Consider the following 18834-nt stretch of genomic DNA (forward strand, 5'->3'; position numbering starts at 1 on the left):
TTAACTTGAGAAAAAAAATTTAAAATAGCTACCATATACCAGGCACAGATACCATACACTGTGATAAATGTTTTACAGTCCTTATCTTAGTTAATTCTCTAAATGGCCTTATGAAATAGTACTATTGTTATTGTAATTTTACAGAAGAAAATATTGACGCCAAAATGATTTAATCAACTTGCCCAAATTTCGTACTGGTTACTTACCCATGCAGTAAGTATTCTATCTCTGTCTAACCCCAAAGTATTAGTACTCCAAATATGAACAAGGGCACTGGGGTGTGAAAACATAGCATTTTGGGAAAACCATGAAAATTTTAGGGCATCCTGATGAATTAGGATTATGGATGAAATGGCTACTGATTATTTTTGAAACAGTCTTGAGTACAGATTATAGTGGGCTTCAACTTGATCTAGCAGTGCTACTTTTGGGAATTGTTCTCATTCTTTTTGATTAGGTTCTGCTTCCTCTGTCAAGTTCATGGCTTGTTTCTGCTGTCAGGTGGGAAGTTCCCCTGAGAGCCCAGGGATTCTTTTATCGTACTTCTTATTTCCAAAGCATAAAAATTCAGAACAGGAATACAGATGAGAAATTTGAATGTACGTTGTAGTTAGAGAAATGTTATAGTAGAATACAACTTTTAAAAATAAGGAATGAATTAGTGGGTAAAGAAGTAGGCATTCCAATGAATTAAGACTGGCATGTAATTGTTATGTAGTAAGCATCTGAATGAGCAGCAAAACAAAATCTTGTAGCAGAAGAGAGGCACTGGGGGCTCCTGTTCAAGTCCTGGCTGCCACACTTCCCACCTAGCTCCCTGATGCTGCCCTGAGAAAAGCACTGGGATATGGCCCAAGTGCTTGGGCCCCAGACACCCACGTGGGAGACCCAGAAGCAGCTTCTGGCTCCTAGCTTTTGCCTGTCCCAGAGAACCTACGGGTGGAAGTTCTCTTTTTGTTTCTCCCTCTCTCCTCTGTAACTCTTAACTTTCAAAATAAATAAAACTTAAAAAAAAAAAAAGGCACCATCAGAAATAGGATAATGTGGAGAATGAATTAGAGAAAAAGAGAGATCTGTCAGAAAAGAAGACTGCTTGACAAATATACGTTGAATGGCTAACACTGTGGTGTTTTTTTTTTTTTTTTAAGTTTATTTATTTACCTGCCCCACTTACTGAGTATGTACTTTCTGCTAGAGCTTGTCTTTAATGCTTTAGACATATTCTTTTAAATTCTCTTAACAGGGGCCGGCATTGTGGCTTAGTGAGCTAATCCTCCTCCACCTGCAGTGCTGGCATCCCTTATGGGTGCTGGTTCAAGTCCTGGCTGCTCCTCTTCTGATCCAGCTTTCTGCTATGGCCTGGGAAAGCATTGGAGGATGGCCCAAGTCCTTAGGCCCCTACACCCACATGGGAGACCCGGAAGAAGCTCCTGTCCCTGTCTCCTGGCTTTGGCCTGGCCCAGCCCTAGCTGTTGCTTGGGCCACTGCATTGCCATGAGAAACCTGGAAGAATCTCCTGGCTCCTGGCTTCAGATAAGCTCAGTTCCTGCTGTTGTGGCCATTGCAGATAGAAGACTTTTCTCTCTGTCTCTCCCTCTCTCTGTCTGTAACTCTACCTCTCAAATAAATAAAATCTTTTAAAAAAATAAAAGCTTCAGAGGTTCAAGGGCCAGATGTCAGTGATTTTGAAAATCCACTTATTTAGGAAGGCTTCCTCAGAAATCACAGGCCCATTTGAAAAGTGGGTTGAATTTTAAATCAGATGACTTACGTTTGAATCACAACTTCTACTGGTCAGCCATGTACCTTGAAGGAATTGCCTACCTTCATGGTCCTTGTTTTCTGCACCTGCAAAGAGGGGTCTGATGTTACTTTCCTTTTCAGTTTCTTGCAAATATTGTGTAAATCTATAGAAATTTTGTACACACACACACACACACACACACAAAAACACACAAGAGTACTTCAAAAATTGTATGGGAAAATGGGATTGCAAGATAAGTTTATTTTGATAAAAAACACTCCCATCTTCTCTCTTTCTCCTTTCCTTATTTTTATTTTGATTTTTATAACAACATGCTTTCAGTTTTCTTTATAATCACATGCTTAACCCTCCTTGGAGAAAGAAAGTTTAAAGAATGCTCACATACCAGTAGAAGTAACTTGACCACAAGTTACCTAACATTCAGAGCATCTGCTTCTCTGATTTTCAATTTATGGCTATTTTGAAGAAGTTGGAAATTTCTCCAGCATGTTCAAAAGCAGATAGTGTAGCATAATGATCTCTCTCATGTTCCTGATAATCCAGCCTCAGCAGGTATCAACACATGTTCCCTTACTTTGTCCAGATCTTCTATTTTTCATACCTTCCATAAAATGGAAATAGATGCAAAGTAAATTCACAGCATTATTTCACTGAGAGAGAAAAATGTTGTCAAAATATAGCTATAATGTCATTATCAAACCTTAAGAGTTAATATTTTTCTGGGGTGAACATCTGGTACAGTCATTAAGACGCTGCTTGGGGCCTCTACATCCTAGAACAGACAGCCTGGGAGTCCTGGTTCTGCTTCCAGTTCCAGATTCCTGTTAAGGTATATTGTGGGAGGCAGCAGCTTAAATACTTAAGTCCCTGCTACCCACTTGGAAGACCCAAATGGAGTTTTGGTCTTTTGGCTTCATCCTGGCCTAGCCCTAGCTATCGGGGGGCAAGCCAGCAGATGAACTGGCTTTCTTGCTCTCTGTCTTTCTCTCTCTCTGCCTTTTAAACGTATTGAAAATAAACGTATGAAAAAGAATTAAATTTTTTAACATACACTTTGAATTGTTGTACAGTGATATTTTTACACATATTGAAAATAAACATGAAAAAGAATTAAATTTTTTAACATACACTTTGAATTGTACAGTGATATTTTTACAGTTTATTTGAATCAGAATCTATTCAAGATCTTCATATTGCCTTTTGTTAAGCCATTTTACATCTCTGATGTTTTTTAAAAGATTTATTTAGATTTATTAAAAGATTTATTTGAGAGGTGAAGTTATAGAAAGAGAGAGGGAGAGAGAGAGAGAGAGAGAGAGAGAGGTCTTCTATCCACTCATTCACTCCCCAGATGGCCACAATAGCCAGAGCTGGGCCCTTCTGAAGTCAGGAACCAGGAGTTTCTTCTGAGTCTCCCACATAGGATCAGTTGGGTCATCTGCTGCTGCTTTCCCAGGCCATTAGCAGAGAGTTGGATCAGAAGTGGAGCAGCTGAAGCTCATGCTGGTGCCCATATGGGATGCCAGTGCTGCAGGTAGAGGCTTAACCTAGCATGCCACAGCATTAGCCCCATCTCTGTAATTTTTAGTAGTTCTCCTGGTTTTTTTTTTTCTTACCTTTATGTTTTGTTAAAGAAATTGAGTCATATAGCCAGTAAACCAACTACGTTGTAATTACATTTTCATGGTGTTGTATAACCTGTTGCTCTATCCATATTTCCTGAAAACTGATAGTTAGATCTAGATTCTTGATTAGATTAAGGTTTGATGGTTGTTTGGCGGGAATTCATAGATAGTGCTGTATACATCTTGTTATTTCACACCAAGAGGTCTGGTTTTCTTATTGTGGTTTGTTTAAGGTGATGTCAGTGTGATTTCCTCATTGTAAATTCTCTTATCAGTCTTTGTTGTTTAATGTTTATTAATTTTATATTCATGTACGTGAAAGGCAGAGAGAGAGGCAGGGAGAAAGAAAGCACAGCTTCCATTCACCAGTTCACTCCTCAGATGACTGCAGCAGCCAGGGCTGGGCCAGGCCAAAGCTAAGAGCTTGGAATTCCATCTCTGTCCCACGTGGGTGGCAGTAGCCTTAGCACTTGAGACATCATCTGCTGCTCCTCAGGATGCATGAGCAGGAAGCTGGATCAGAAGCAGAGCATCCAGGACTTGAACTGGCACTGTAAGATGTGGGTGTCCCAAGCCACAATGCCTACCCCTTCAATCTTTCATGTAATGTTCTTGTGTGCCATTGATAATCAAAATGCTGCATGCATTATTTAATTGTGAGTTTCAAAGGATGGTATTACAATTTTGTCACTCTTGCTGTGTTTATTAGAAGGAATTGTTTTATAAAAAAGTTTCCCTTGATAGCTATCAGGTAACTCTAACATATAGCTTATACAGGTGCTGAAGGATAAAATCTTCTGTTTGACTTTCTGCAAGGAGGAATCTGAAAAGAATCTTCTCCTTTTCAAAAAAGTAGCTACCTTAACAAACCCGAGTGACTCATGAAAGGGTTGTGTGTGTGTGTGTGTGTGTGTGTAATATTTGAACTCACATTCTAACATGAGTTAGCCATTTTTGGTCAGTGGGAGCCTCATGTTTTGTCTCTTACCCTTTTGACGTAACTCTCCAGTATTAGAAGGCTTCCTTGTTTTTTTTATGACAAGCTTCTTCTAGTTTTATATCTCTTATCTAAAACCTAGAGTCATTCATTTATTCAAGATGAATCATTCATTGAAAGGTGCTATTTTCTCTGACCTGTGATATTGTGGTGTGTTCATAGAAGACACGTTCCTTTCCTATACCACCAGCCTCTTGTTCATCATTTTCAGTTGCTCTGTTAGAATGCCTCATTGCTTTAGGGAATTCCTCAGCCCCCAAAAGAGGTCATCCCAAACATGTCATATGAATTTTATGAAGGTCTGTTTAGCAGCTTTCATGGGAGATGGTGACAGAAAAATACAGTTTTAATTCCTTTCATATTAATAGGACAAAATACTCATAATTTACAGTGGATAGTTTAGAAAGGCAGGGATTGAAGCATATGAATAAAGATAGTTTGTTTTGACATAATGAGTTTGAGATTTTGAGATATGTAATATATTGAATTAGAGTTATTTGATATAAAACTAACTCCCAGGCCTGAAGATTAGGTGAAACTGTTTGTTGATAGTATGTTTGTCAACACAAAACTGAAAATCTAATAGCATAAGAGCCTTGAGAAAGCTAGGAAAAAAGTAGTAGAGTCAGGTATTACATGAAAAATACTTCGTAGTTTTAGATACAACGTGAAATTTAGAAGCTTATTTTTTCACACTATTTTTCTTTTCTCCTTTCAGTGAGCCTATTGAAATGAACTGAAAATCTTTTTTTTCTTCTTCTTTTCTCATTAGAGTCCCAGGAGTGGCCTGAAAGAGAGGATTTCTCTAGAGGAAAACACAGAGAAAAATGAAGCAATTCAGGACAGTGTGAGTGTGACATCCATGATAGCTCTGTCTTTAGCTTTTCTTCTCCTTAAGACAGATCTTATGTTTGTGTATTTAACTCTTTCAGAAAACAATTAAAATTTATAAAAGGAACTTAATGAAGATATTAATAAATGGTGAGATATTGCCTGATTACTTAGCATTTCTAGGTTGCTCAGCACAATTTTGTTGTGGTAAAACATGCATAACAAAGTTTGCTGTTTTGACCATTTTGAAAGGTATAGTGTCATTACTAAGTATATTCCCATGATCGCACACTATCATATCCACCCATCTCCAAAATTTTTTCATTTTCCTCAGCTGAAACTTGATACCCATTAAATTCTAAGTCCATGTTTCTTTCTCCTCTCCAGCCCGTTGAAATTTTGCAGTTTTGACTACTTTAGGTGTTTGTTTAGATGAAATTATATAATATTTCTCCTTTTGTGACTGGCTTATTTCATGTGGTATGCCTTTAAGGTACATCTAAGTTGTATGTGTCAGAATTTCCTTTCTTTTTTAAGACTAAATAATACTGTTATGATGTATACTGCATTTTGTTCATCTGCTCATCTGTCAGTGGTCGCTTGGGTTGCTTCTACCTGAAGCCTACTGTAAATATTGCTGCTCTGTTTTCAGTTCTTGTTTTTCAGTTTTTCAGTTCTTCTCTGGATTCTATTCCTAGATGTGCAATTGTTGGATCTTACATTTTCTTAATTGAGTGCTTCTAACATTCTGTTTTAAAATTAGATTTGTTTAAAGTTTTATAGCAAAATATTTAACAGCATTTTGTGATATATTGACTATTACTACCACAAAGACTATTGAAAAATCAGAGACATTGGATCAGTTATAAGATCAAAAATTGTAAGAGTAGTGCTCTAAACAAATTTCTGTTCTTTCACCTGATTTCCTTTTTTTAAAAAAAGTTATTAAAGTCCTGTGAATAAAGAAAATAAAAGATTAGTAAAGATAGATATAATTTAGGCAATGGATACCTGGTGTTGTAGCATACTTAAGGAAGAAAAATTACATATATAAAGATGAATTTATTTATTTGGAGTCAGAGACATGTACACACACACACACACACACACACATGATCTTCTATCTGTTGGTTCAATCCCTAAATGCTCACAATGGCCAGGGCAGAGCTAGGCTGGAACTAGGAGCCATGACCTTCTTCCAGGTCTTCCACATGGGTGCTGGGGTCCAAGGACCCGAGCCATCTTCCCACTGCTTTCTCAGGAACATTAGTAGGGGCCTGGATTGGAAGTAGAGCAGCCAGGATTCTAAACAGCACCGTATGGGATGGCCGGCATCACAGGTGGCAATTTAACCTGTTATACCACAACACCAGCCCCCAGATATATTTTATTATTTACCTAGTTTATAACTTGTGGGTCTGTTTATATAGTTTCAACCGTACTATGCAAATGACTCCCAAGCCATTATAGCTTCTCCCTACTTTGCTGAATTCTGGATACTGCTGTTCAGTGGCCATCAGATTTAAGCCAAATTCCTGTCTTCCAAATGTTTTATTTCTTGTAATCCTGTGTGACCTTTGATTTTAATATTCATGGTCTTTATACATCTCATATTTATTAAATTATACATTCATCCCCCTATATTGCTATTATTGTACTGAATCTATTTTTTTAAATTTATTTTATTTATTTGAAAGAAGAGTTACAGAGAGAAGTAGAGACAAAGAGAGGTCTTCCATCCGCTGGTTCACTCCCCAGATGGCCACAATGGCCAGAGCTGCGCCAATCCTAAGCCAGGAGCCAGGAGCTTCTTCTGGGTCTTCCATGTGGGTGCAGGGGCCCAAGGACTTGGGCTATCTTCCACTGCTTTCCCAGGCCATAGCAGAGAGCTGGATTGGAAGAGGAGCAGCCGGGACTAGAACCAGCGCCCATATGGGATGCCAGCGCTTCAGGCCAGGGCTTTAACCCACTGCACTACAGCACCGGCTCCAGAATTAACTTTTATGAGTTGACAAAATGGATGAGATATCGCATGGGATATAATAATTTGTCAATGTCTAAAAACAGTTTCTATTGTCATGACTGGGAGGCTGCTACTGTCATCTAGTCGGTAGATAGAGATCAGGGTGCTGCGAAAGATCTCACACTGTACAGGGTGACTCCCAAATTGTGTGGCCCAAGTGCCAACAGTGTCAAAATTGAGAAACCCACATTATACACTTAGGAAAATTAATTATAAATGCAAAAATAGAGTTCTGTGACAGCTTTCAGTTGTTTGTCATTAGTGGAAATCTTTGATTAGTACTTCTCAGAAGCATTAACCTCTCTAGTAAGATAACAAAGGTAACTTTGTCCTGTCATTGCTCTCATTTTTCCTTTTCTACTGTTTTCATCCACTTTTTAAAAATGTTTACTCTACCTATGTAAGCCAACTTTATCTTTTTCTGTAACAAAGTCTAGGTTTGTATGAGTTAATGACATGTATATAGAAAATGATTAGAATCAGATAATCAAGGGTATGGTGAGCAAAGAATACTTACTATTTCCAGAGGAAGGATTCCCCCACCTCCAAGAAATAGTTGATAATGTTTGGATTGTTTTCTCTGCTAAAGTGTTTCATGGCCTTGAAAATTTGAGAACCATTACTTTGAAAATAAAGTACTTCAAAGAAAATAAGCAGAAAGAAATCCCATGTTTATGGGAAGCGGGATACACAGACTCATAGAATGGCAGATGTCCTAAAAAGTACTCTGGCCTCAGAATCAGCCTTTAAGGCATTCAGATCTGGCTAAAAAGCTCATGAGAGTTTCACAGGCATGGAAAGCCAAGACACTGTGGCAAGAAAAATGACCTAAATGAATGATCTCTGTGAGTGAGATCCCAGTGGAAAGAACAGGCCATCAAAGAAGGAAGTACCTTTCTCTGAAGGAAGGAGAGAACTTCCACTTTGACTATGGCCTTGTCTAAATAAGGTCGGAGTTTGTGAACTCAAGAGGCTTCCATAGCCTTGGCAGTCCATGGCAAGAGCCTTGGGTGATTACTGACGTCATAAATAAGAGTGTCAATTGTTAAATCAACAACAGGAGTCACTGTGCACCTACTCCCCATGTAGGATCTCTGTCCTTAATGTGTTGTACTATGTGAGTTAACAGTAAAACTAGTACTCAAACAGTACTCTGTACTTTGTGTGTCTGTGTTGGTGCAGTCTGTTGAAATCTTTACTTAGTATATACTAAGTTGATCTTCTGTATATAAAGATCATTGAAAATGAATCTTGATGAAGAATGGGATGGGAGAGGGAGCGGGGGATGGGAGGGTTGCAAGTGGGAGGGAGATTATGTGGGGAAAAGCCACTATAATCCAAAAGTTGTACTTTGGAAATTTATATTTATTAAATAAAAGTTGGGAAAAAAAAGAAATTCCATGTTTAAGGGAATCATGTCTTTTTGATGGTTTGGCTTTATTCTTCCTGTGGCTTTGACCACCAGATAATTTTCTGTTCCTTTTCTTTGAATGCTGCCAGGACACTCAGTCACTTATCGGGAGTCCCTCAACCCGCATAACACCTCATATTATTGGAGCAGAAGATGATGATTTTGGAACTGAACATGAACAGGTGAGGACATTTTTTTTCTAAATAAATTACTAATTTTCTGAGATTTCTGATTTATTGTAAAGAATGAACATTTGTGAGGATTTGAATTGCCCCTTGAGTTAATAGCTTATTTTAGCTTCGACCAATAGAAAACATTTTTCTTTTAAAGCCAGTAAAAGTTAGGTTCATTGACTACACCTAAATAGTTAATTTGGATGAGTAAGAGAGCTGTTATTGAAGAGTAGCTTTTAAATTATTTCAAACCACAATTGTTCATTGATCATAGAAGAATATGCTTAGCTTGATTTTATCCTTGAATTATGTGATCTTGCTAAATCTACTTATTTCAAGGAGTTTTTAAAAATAACTCTTGGAATTTTCTACATAGACAGCAATGTTGTCTATGAAGAGTGAGAGTTTTTATTTTCTTGTTCCTGATCTGTGTATCTTCTTTCTTTTTGTACTAGGTAGGAATACCAGTATGAGGTTGAATTGGGAATGGCAAGAGAGGCATCCTTGCTTTATTCCTGACTTTAGGGAAAAACCATTCACTCTTCATTAAGTATAATATTTTTCTTGGGTTTTTGCATATGTTTTTTATTATGCTAAGGATCATTAGGTTAAAGAATATTTTTAGTTCACTGAGAGATTTTTATCATGACTATGTGTTGAATTTTTTTGAATGGATGAGATGATCATATGACTTTTCTTAGTCTCTTAATATGATAAATTACATTGGTATTACAATGTTGAACTACTCTTGCATTCCTGGAATTAATTCCAGTTGGTCTTGATGTATTATCCCTTTTATATGTTGTTGAATTTAATTTGCTATTATTTTTCTGAAGAATTTTGTTAGCAGTGTTCACGGGAGATGTTGGGTTGTGCTTCTTGTAGTGTCTGCCTGGTTTTGACAGTGTGGTAGTGGTGGCCTTTAGAATGAATGCTTTGGGAAGTGACTGTTTCTGGCATATACTATGTCAAATGGCATTGCTTGTTAGATACATCTTTCTTCTCTAAATTAAAGATTTCAATGGGAAATTATATGGAAATTGTGATGTCAATTTACTATTTTCATTTTTTAAAGATCTATGTATTTGAAAGAGTTAGAGTTAGAGTGAGATAGAGAAAGAGAGAGAGAAAATCTATATGTTGATTCACTCCCCAAATGGCTGCAGCGGCTGCTGGGGCTGGACCAAGCCAGGACCAGGAGCTTCATCCGGGTCTTCCATGGGGGTGGCAGCATCTTCCACTGCTTTCCCAAGTGCTTTACCTTGGAACTGGATTGAAAGTGGAGCAGCTGGGACTCAAACCACTGCTCATTTGAGGTCCTGGCATCAGGCAGCAGCTTAACTGGCTGCACCACAGTCCTGGTCCCAGGTTACTGTTTTCTATGTTAAGTATATTTAGGGATTATACAAATATTCTAGGAGTTTTCTCACTTAAAATCATATAGCTGAACTCCCCATTGCCATCTCTGTAATTAGACCAAAAGAAAAAGAAAAACAGTTATTTTGTTGTTGGTCATAAAGCCTTCCATAGTTTTGGAAATGTTGAGACTGTTTTTCTAATACTGATTGGACATCTGAGCCTTGATAATCATCTCCTAAATTCCATTCTCCCAAGATGATTTGTCTTCTAACCTGTTCCCAAGAGAGGATTGATTTTCAGAGGAAGAGTTTCCATAGCCTTTGTCACTAATACATCTTAGTGAAATTTTTAGGATACTTAATTTGATGTAAGAAGATAAAAGTGAAGATTTGATAGCTGTGTTGAGTTGAGCATACATTGCATTTTGTATTTGTGTATTGGAGTTTTTGATATATAATTATTTCTTCCTCTAGATTAATGGGCAGTGCAGCTGTTTCCAGAGCATTGAACTGCTGAAATCTCGCCCTGCTCATTTGGCTGTTTTTTTACACCATGTAGTTTCACAGTTTGACCCTGCAACATTGGTAATATATTTTACAATTTAGCTGGTTCAGAGTTCTTCTTCTGATTCATGTACCATACAATGTTTCCTCTCTACAAGAGGAGTGAACAGACTTCTTTCAGCTTTCCAAACATAAAGGGATAGCTATAAAAGAAATATAAAATGTTACTAGTTTATTTTTAAAGACTCGGTGATAACTACATTGTTGATGTTGACATATCTGTTCTAGATATTCCTAAATAATGAGGATGTAGCAAATTATGTCTTTTGATTTCTCACTCTGTCTTTTCCATTTGTTTCTCCACTACAGCTCTGTTATCTCTATTCAGACTTGTATAAACAGACCAATTCCAAGGAAACTCGTCGCATCTTCCTGGAGTTTCATCAGTTCTTCCTGGATCGATCTGCAGTAAGTTGCCAAGTTAATTATAATCTTTGCTTTAGTACATTGAATTACTGTCTTCCTACTTCCAATCTTTACTCTCTTGTTTATGGACTCTGTTGTGCTTTCTGACATCTGTGCTATATCTCAATTATTGATTATTCTTGACTTTTTATCATTTCTATGTTAGTTTTAGGCATATGAAAACAGTGGGTTTTAAGATATATGTAAATGTATATATGCGTATTTGGGATATATTTTGTATATATGTATGTATGTATAGAATTAGAATACGGGAATGAAAAAGAGATTATATGGGCCAGCATTGTGATATAACAGGTTAAGTTGACATCTGCAATGCTGCTGCTCCAATTCTGATTCAGCTCCCTGCTAATGTGCCTGGGAAAGCAGTGAAAGATTATCCCAGGTGCTTGAGCTCCTGCACCTACATGGGAGAACCAGATGAAGCTTCTGGGTCCTGGCTTCAGCCTGGCCCAGCCCTGGCCATTGCAGCCATTTGGGGAATGAGCTAGCAAACAGAAAATCTCTCTAACTCTGTTTCCCCTCTCTGTAACTCTGCCTTTCAAAGAAATAAAATAAATCTTTAAAAAAATGATATATATTCATATATATTTTATATCATAAATATATAGGCTATATATATTATATATATCTAAGGGCTGATACTTGCATAATTGAATTATGAGTGCTTATTTTGAAAGTTAGAGGCACAAATTTAAAAAGTGATGGAAAAGATCTCACTCACACTGACATAAATGATAATAGTGTTTTATTTGCTAGTAGAAATGCTAACAAGGTTTTTAAACTAGTACGTTTTATTATTAGCCTTGCCTTGGGGAGCTAGCAGTTTGCCCTTAATGCCTCCTGGTACTCAGGCTGCAAGACCCTAGTCCTTTCATGTTGAGTGTTCTCCTGAGTTCCTGCTTCATACATACTTTCTCATAAAACCTCCCTCCCTTCCTCTCCTAACCTTTCCTCAGATGATGATCTTGCTGTTTCTCTGAGACATTTGAGGTACAGAGAGGAGGGCTTCTACCAGAAACATCACCTGCCCCCATCATGCCATGTCTCTGCCATTTCCTTTGATGCTATGGGGGGAGTTTCCATCCTTTATCCAGCAACAACTCTGCCTCCATTTACATAAGACTGTGTTATCTTCATACTTACTCAAATACCTTTAGTTACCTTCCCATATCTTTTGTTTTGTTTTGTTTTGTTTTGTTTTCTGCTGAATCATTCCCATTAGCATGCAAACATTGTTATTTCTACTACCTTAAAATAAACATGCGCAAACATTTTGGCTTCTCCCTTCAGCTTCTGCCCTATTTTCTTTGTATTCCTTTATGAAATTGCCTGCATCCTTTCACATTACTAAATACAGTTATCTAATCAATGAGGCATTCCCTGACCAACCCACTTAAATCCCACCCCCTTTACTTTCTGTGGTAACAGAAAGTTACCACAGAAGTGGTAACTTCAGTGTTATTTTCATCTGTAGAGCTTATATGTTATTTATTTATTTATTTTTCTTTATATTCCTGATCCTGTATTCTTAATTCAATAAGCTCCCAGGACTGGTATTTTACTTCCATTTGTTCACTGTTGTGTTGCCAGCATTGAATAATTTCTGGCACAGAGTGGTTACTCAAATATTTGTTGACTGAATTATGGATCTGATTGCACTACCATTGTCTAAAATATTACACATGATTTTTATTAAGATAATTTATGTTCATGATGAATTAATAGTATATTCAAGCATGTTTGAATTTCACATTTCTTAAGAGAGCTCCAAGCTAAGTAAAACTTCATATTTTGTTAGTTATGATCTCTATATGTATATCACCATTAAGGGTTAAGAATTCTCATTGATTAATTTGCTAATTGTTCTTTTATGCTACATGTCATATTTCTTTCATATAATACCCACATACATGAATGAATTTTTTTAAAAAGATTTATTTATTTGAAAGGCAGAGTTAGAGAGGCAGAGCCAGAGAGAGAGGTCTTCCATCCACTGATTCACTCTCCAAATGGGCTGTAATGGCCAGAGCTGGGCCAATCTGAAACCAGGAGTCAGGAGCTTCCTCTGAGTATGCCATGTGGGTACAGGGGCCCAAGGACTTGGACCATCTTCGGCTGCTTTCCCAGGCACATTAGCAGGGAGCTGGATTGGAAGTGGAGCAACCGGGCCTCCAACTGGTGCCCATGTGGGAAGCCAGCGCTGCAGGCAGTGGCTTTACCTGCTATGCCACAGCACTGGCTCCACAAATGAACTTTTGTAAGTAGTTTATATACTTGTGCTCAAAAGTATAAGAAAGTTGATTTTGAGGCCAGTGTTGTGGCATAACTGGTAAAGCTGCCACCTGCAACACTGGCATCCCATATGGGTGCCAGTTTGTGTCCTGGTTGTTCCACTTCCAATCCAGCTCCCTATTAATGCACCTGAGAAAGCAGCAGGTGACCCAGGTGCTACATGGGAGACCCAAAAGAAGCTCCTGGTTTTGGCTTGGCCCTGCTTCAGCCCTTCTGGCCATCTAGGGAGTGAACCAGTAGATGGAAAATCTCTGTCTCTATGTCTTCCTCTCTCTGTAACTCTGACTTTCAGATAAATAATTTTTTTAAGAAAGTTGATTTTGGGTTTGTACATAGATATGTTTGTAAGAATAGATATTTAAACCATATCCCTCTACTTTATGTGAATGCTTGTGTATATCTTGGAAATTCTTTAGTGCTGTTTCACCTCTTGTTTGCATTTTGTTTTAGAATCTGAAAGTTTCGGTTCCTGATGAAATATCTGTGGATCTAGGTGAGTTTGGAGCATCAATGTCTTAGAGAATTGCATCTCTGTAGGTATGTAGCTCAGTTTATCTGTTCCATGATGACTAGTTGATGACCTGAATGGTAGCAGGAGGAGAGCCTATACTACATCTAGGGTAAATGAAATCTAAATTCTGAGATGAAATATGTGACATGCACTGAAGTTTTTGGTGTACTCCAAGTAAATTTGTACCATGTAGCATTGAAATGTTGCCAGTCATAGGTTACCTAGAACATACTGTCTTATCAAATAATTGCCTTCTTTCATGCAGAAAAGAGACGACCAGAGCTTATACCTGAGGATCTGCATCGCCACTATATCCAGACTATGCAAGAAAGAGTCCACCCCGAAGTTCAAAGGCACTTGGAAGATTTTCGGTAAGCTTGGTGGTAAATAAAACCCAATGTGATCATTCTGGATTAATTTTTAGTGTAAGAAAATGTTACATATCAAATACTTACCTTAGCACAAGACAAACCATATAGTCTTATCCCTGTTATTTAAATATAATGACCACCTAGAGTCCAAAAGATCGTAACTGAGAGTCCATATTCCCATCTGTATACTTCAAGGATTTGAGCTCAGTGCTATGTCCTGACTGTGATCCTTGAAGATAAGTATTCTGTGTGTGATTGTCTCTAGAATGCTTTTCTTCTGATATCCTGGGTCACGTGGGCCCATAATTAGAAAACTGACATTTTACCTGTTCCTAGAAATGCATAGCTGGGGAGACTGATGGGACATCTCCAGAGCAAGATAGTTTTTCTCTCAGCCACCTCAGAAAGTTTCTTTTATTCCCTTCAGGCAGAAGCGTAGCATGGGACTGACGTTGGCTGAAAGTGAACTGACTAAGCTTGATGCAGAGCGAGACAAGGACCGCATCATTTTGGAGAAGGAGCGGGCATGTGCAGAACAAATTGTTGCCAAAATTGAAGAAGTGTTGTAAGTAATAGAAGTATATGTGGAAATGCCCTCTTTGCTGAGATGCTAAATATGCTTAAAGGACCCTTTGAACAGATTTTAAAAGGCTGCTGGTTTGTATGCTTTGTATGTTTATATTGTAAAAATAATTGATACTTTGGAATTTGTGATATTTTAGATAAAGTTCTTGTGTTTCCTTTTCTGGATGTTGGTAAATAAATAGCTAAAATTTCTAATCATTGATAAAACAGGTAAATGTTTTCATTGGTTTCAATTCACAGGCTTTGGAAATATTTGTTACAAAGCATGTATAGGAGATACGAGTGTGAGAAGATGCAGTTCCTTTGAGAACTAGGATTCTTTGATATTTTATTCTGGGTGATGGAGACTTAGAGTCACCTAAAACCAAAAGCATTTTGTCTATTTTATTCTGTTTCAGTTGAATGCATTCAATAACTCTTGTTAAAACTTAATATTTCATTTGTAAATGTTTGTATTTTTAGGATGACTGCTCAGGCTGTAGAAGAAGAAAAGAGGTAATAAAATTTTTTTCTAGAATTTTAAGAAAAAAGAGCCTGTTTTTTCCCATCAACTCTAAATTGTAATTTATATCTTTTAACTTACAAATATAGACTGTGGTCTCCCTCTGGTGGCCTCTGTTTTATTAGACTAGGATTCTAGAATCCTGGGTAGAATCCTTTTCTGTGTCAATGAATAGATTTTTAAGGTTTTTCTGCTTGATTAATTTCAAAAATTCCAATATTGGGGTTTTGCAAATCATTTGAAGTTTTATTCTGCTGACTCACCCTTACAGAAGTACTATTTTCTTTCTTTCTGTTTACTTTTCTCCTCCAGTTCCACAATGCAGTATGTTATTCTCATGTACATGAAGCATTTGGGAGTAAAAGTGAAAGAACCTCGAAATTTAGAGCACAAGCGGGGTCGGATTGGATTCCTTCCAAAAATCAAAGTAAGCCTGGAATAATAACTGTGTTCACGTCTAGGTGCTTCTTTACACGTGGCTGCCGTGTTTTGTCCTGAGAATTTAATTAATCAGCTAATCAGTGCTCAGCATACTAAAAGTTATAGGATATAGTCCCTGATCTCAAGACACTCAAAATCTGGAGAGAAGTCCAGGCGTGTATGCTAGTCAGCAGACAATGTGAAAAGTGAAAATATCCATTTACATACTGCCATCGCCAACTATTAGTGCCTAATACATTTTTTTAAAGATTTTTTATTTATTTATTTTGAGAGAGAGAGTTACAGACAGAGGGAGAGATGGAGAGAAAGGTCTTCCATCTGATGATTGACTCCCCAAATGGCTGCAACAGCTGGGGCCTGGCCAGGAGCCAGGAGCTTCCTCTAGGTCTCCCACGCGGGTGCAGGGGCCCAAACACTTGGGCCATCATCCACTACTTTCCTAGGCCATCAGCAGAGAGCTGGATCTAAAGAAGACCAGCCTGGACATGAACTGGCGCTCATATGGGATGCCAGCATGGCAGGTGGAGGCTTAGCCTATTATGCCACAATGCTGGCCCTAATACCTAGTTGTTATTTTTTTTTTTTAACTGTGCCTGTTATAGTATGTAATTATTTGTTTTTGTTTTGTTTTGTTTTGTTTTGTTTTTTAATGTTTGCAGTATTGTAAAACTGTGAGGGCATGGTTCTTCTTCAGTATTCAGCTATTAGCACAGTGCCTTTGTACATTATGAATTTGAATGGATGAATGAATGATTTAGACCAGCCTCCTGGTAAATGTGTTCTAGAACTGATCTTTTATATTCCAAAATTGTTATCTTCAAAGGGTTTGAAAAGATGGCTTGAACTTGAGGTGGACACAATGTAGTACTATAGGCCAGCCTTTAATGAAAGTGCTCTGTGTGTGTATGTGTGTGTGCATGTATGCACACACAGACATGCACACACCTTCATATGTTTTTAACCAATTCATTTAAACTGGCCATTAGAATCACACTTCTATGATTGAAAGCAGCAAAAGCAATCTTTGCTAGATGTATCTTATCTTTTTTGTTGTACTTCAACTCCAGCAAAGTATGAAGAAAGATAGAGAAGGCGAAGAAAAAGGAAAGCGAAGAGGATTCCCCAGTATCCTGGGACCTCCAAGGAGACCGAGTCGCCATGACAACAGTGCAAGTATGTTGCAGTTTGAAGTCCTGTGTCCCACTGTTCTGTGCCATCTTTACACCAGAGGCTCATTTGGCTAGAATGAATTGCTGAAGAAAGATGTCCTTCAGATGAGTTCTCTGAACTTGTACTGTTCTAGTTTCCACTCAGTGTTATTTCTGAATTGAATTCCACCCATGTTTTCCATAAGCATTTTCTCTTTACTGGCACTATTCTATCAGATGTAAATTCCACAAATTACTCACCTCTTCTGATTTTGTGTGCACTCAAGCTGTGTTTGTTCAGAAAAAGACACAGCATGCATTGTTCTGTCTACCATATGTGGTTTAATCTCTTTATCCATATGTTACTGTCTCCATTCTTCTACAATTTCTCCATCTCTCCATTGTGCTTTATTTTCTGATCTCCTTTCACCTCCCAGATCCAGTGGAGAGAGATCAGCCCACCATAGAAAGATGCTGCAGGAGAAGTAGGGATGGTGTGCTGTCGGGAGGGTGACTAGGCCATGTGGTAGTTCTCATCTCAGGCAGGGCCACGTGTGAAAATGCTGGTGTGGTCAGGATGGGAGGGGAATTGTAATGCTGTGACACTGAATACCCATCTAGCGAGGAATTCTGTGCCAGTGGTACTGCTTGTTGAGAAACACTGAGAAAGTGAAGGAACTCTTTAGAGAGGTGTTTGGGGTGCTGGAGGGTTTCATGAGTTCCAGGGGGTACAGAAGATGTTTAGGAATTTGGGGAGATGGAGTTAGATCAGCGGTGGAAAGGCTGTGCAGTCCTTTGGAGGGTGATGATTGATGTGAACAAGGACAATGAGCAGGACAGGGATTAGTCTGGATGTTCTCTGAGGCATTTATGGTGATGAAGTTTTGAGTGTTGGGGAAGAAATGGGATAGGGCTTGCTAAGAGCTTGCAAAGAAAAAGGCTTGATTTTCATGCCTACAGATGAATACAGCTCCATAATTTTCTGTGTCTCTCATCATTTCCTCCCCTGGCCCACTGTTTCTCTCCACATCTCCTTTTCTCTTGAACCTCCTCCTCCCCTGCCTCCCCCCTCTTACCCATATCTTCTGCCTTGTTCTTCCCTCTTCATCCCTTCTGCCTCCTTACCTTACTCTTCTACCTACTCTTGTCCTTCCCTTTACCCTTGCCTTTGCCTATTCTTTGCACTATATAATATTTCATTTTTCTATTTTGGGGTTCCCACTATGTCCTAGAAATTTTCCAAATTCTTTTATATCATCTTCTTGCTTTCTGTTTTGCAGCAGTTTATTAACCATTGCTTTCTGCTCAGTTGGCAGAGCCATGGAACTGCAGAAGGTGCGCCACCCTAAGCATTTATCCACACCCTTATCTGTGAGTCCTGAACCTCAGGACTCTACTAAGTTGCGCCAGAGTGGGTTAGCAAATGAAGGATCAGACATTGGATATGCACCTGCCGGTTCTGTGTCCTCTGTGGCTTCAGGGGCTGCTCTTTCCCAGGAAGGAGGAAAAGAGAATGAGATGGGTAAGTTCATACTTCAGTTCACCTTAATTTGCTATCGGAGTTGTTTAACAAGCACACCAACTGAAATCTAAATAGCCTGGTGGATCATTTTAATCAAGATTCAATCCTGGTTTAATTGAGTTTTAAGATTCTAATATTCTACAACCTGTGATAGTCTATGCTGAGTAATGATTTCTAGTTTGACATGTCACAAAAATATTTACTGAGCACTAGCTTTGTCACGGATGTTAGCCTGAAGTAACTATACACAAATGTTTGCTGTATGCAGCTTAGTTTCATGGGGTAGATA

The 18834-nt window shown here is 38.2% G+C and overlaps 1 protein-coding gene across 14 annotated transcripts in view; it reads left to right on the forward strand.

Annotated features, from left to right (window-relative positions):
* ARHGEF12 (Rho guanine nucleotide exchange factor 12) overlaps positions 1-18834 on the forward strand; it is a 163871-nt gene that overhangs the window by 110136 nt on the left and 34901 nt on the right. For 12 of the 14 annotated variants that reach the window (XR_016221079.1, XM_089313617.1, XM_089313621.1 and 9 more), the window contains 11 exons: positions 5160-5234; positions 8742-8834; positions 10658-10768; positions 11057-11155; positions 13916-13958; positions 14242-14347; positions 14775-14912; positions 15395-15427; positions 15747-15861; positions 16943-17048; positions 18333-18545. Coding sequence is in view for 13 of the 14 variants with exons in the window: in XM_089313617.1 (XP_089169743.1) it covers positions 5160-5234; positions 8742-8834; positions 10658-10768; positions 11057-11155; positions 13916-13958; positions 14242-14347; positions 14775-14912; positions 15395-15427; positions 15747-15861; positions 16943-17048; positions 18333-18545 (1132 nt within the window). In the remaining variant the exon portion in view is untranslated. The remainder of the gene's footprint in view (positions 1-5159; positions 5235-8741; positions 8835-10657; positions 10769-11056; positions 11156-13915; positions 13959-14241; positions 14348-14774; positions 14913-15394; positions 15428-15746; positions 15862-16942; positions 17049-18332; positions 18546-18834) is intronic. The other 2 variants (XM_008260609.5, XM_089313616.1) reach the window with 1 other exon arrangement.

Source organism: Oryctolagus cuniculus, chromosome 1, assembly GCF_051225735.1.
Source record: "Oryctolagus cuniculus isolate XC-2025 breed Fujian yellow rabbit chromosome 1, ASM5122573v1, whole genome shotgun sequence".
Lineage (NCBI taxonomy): Eukaryota > Metazoa > Chordata > Mammalia > Lagomorpha > Leporidae > Oryctolagus > Oryctolagus cuniculus.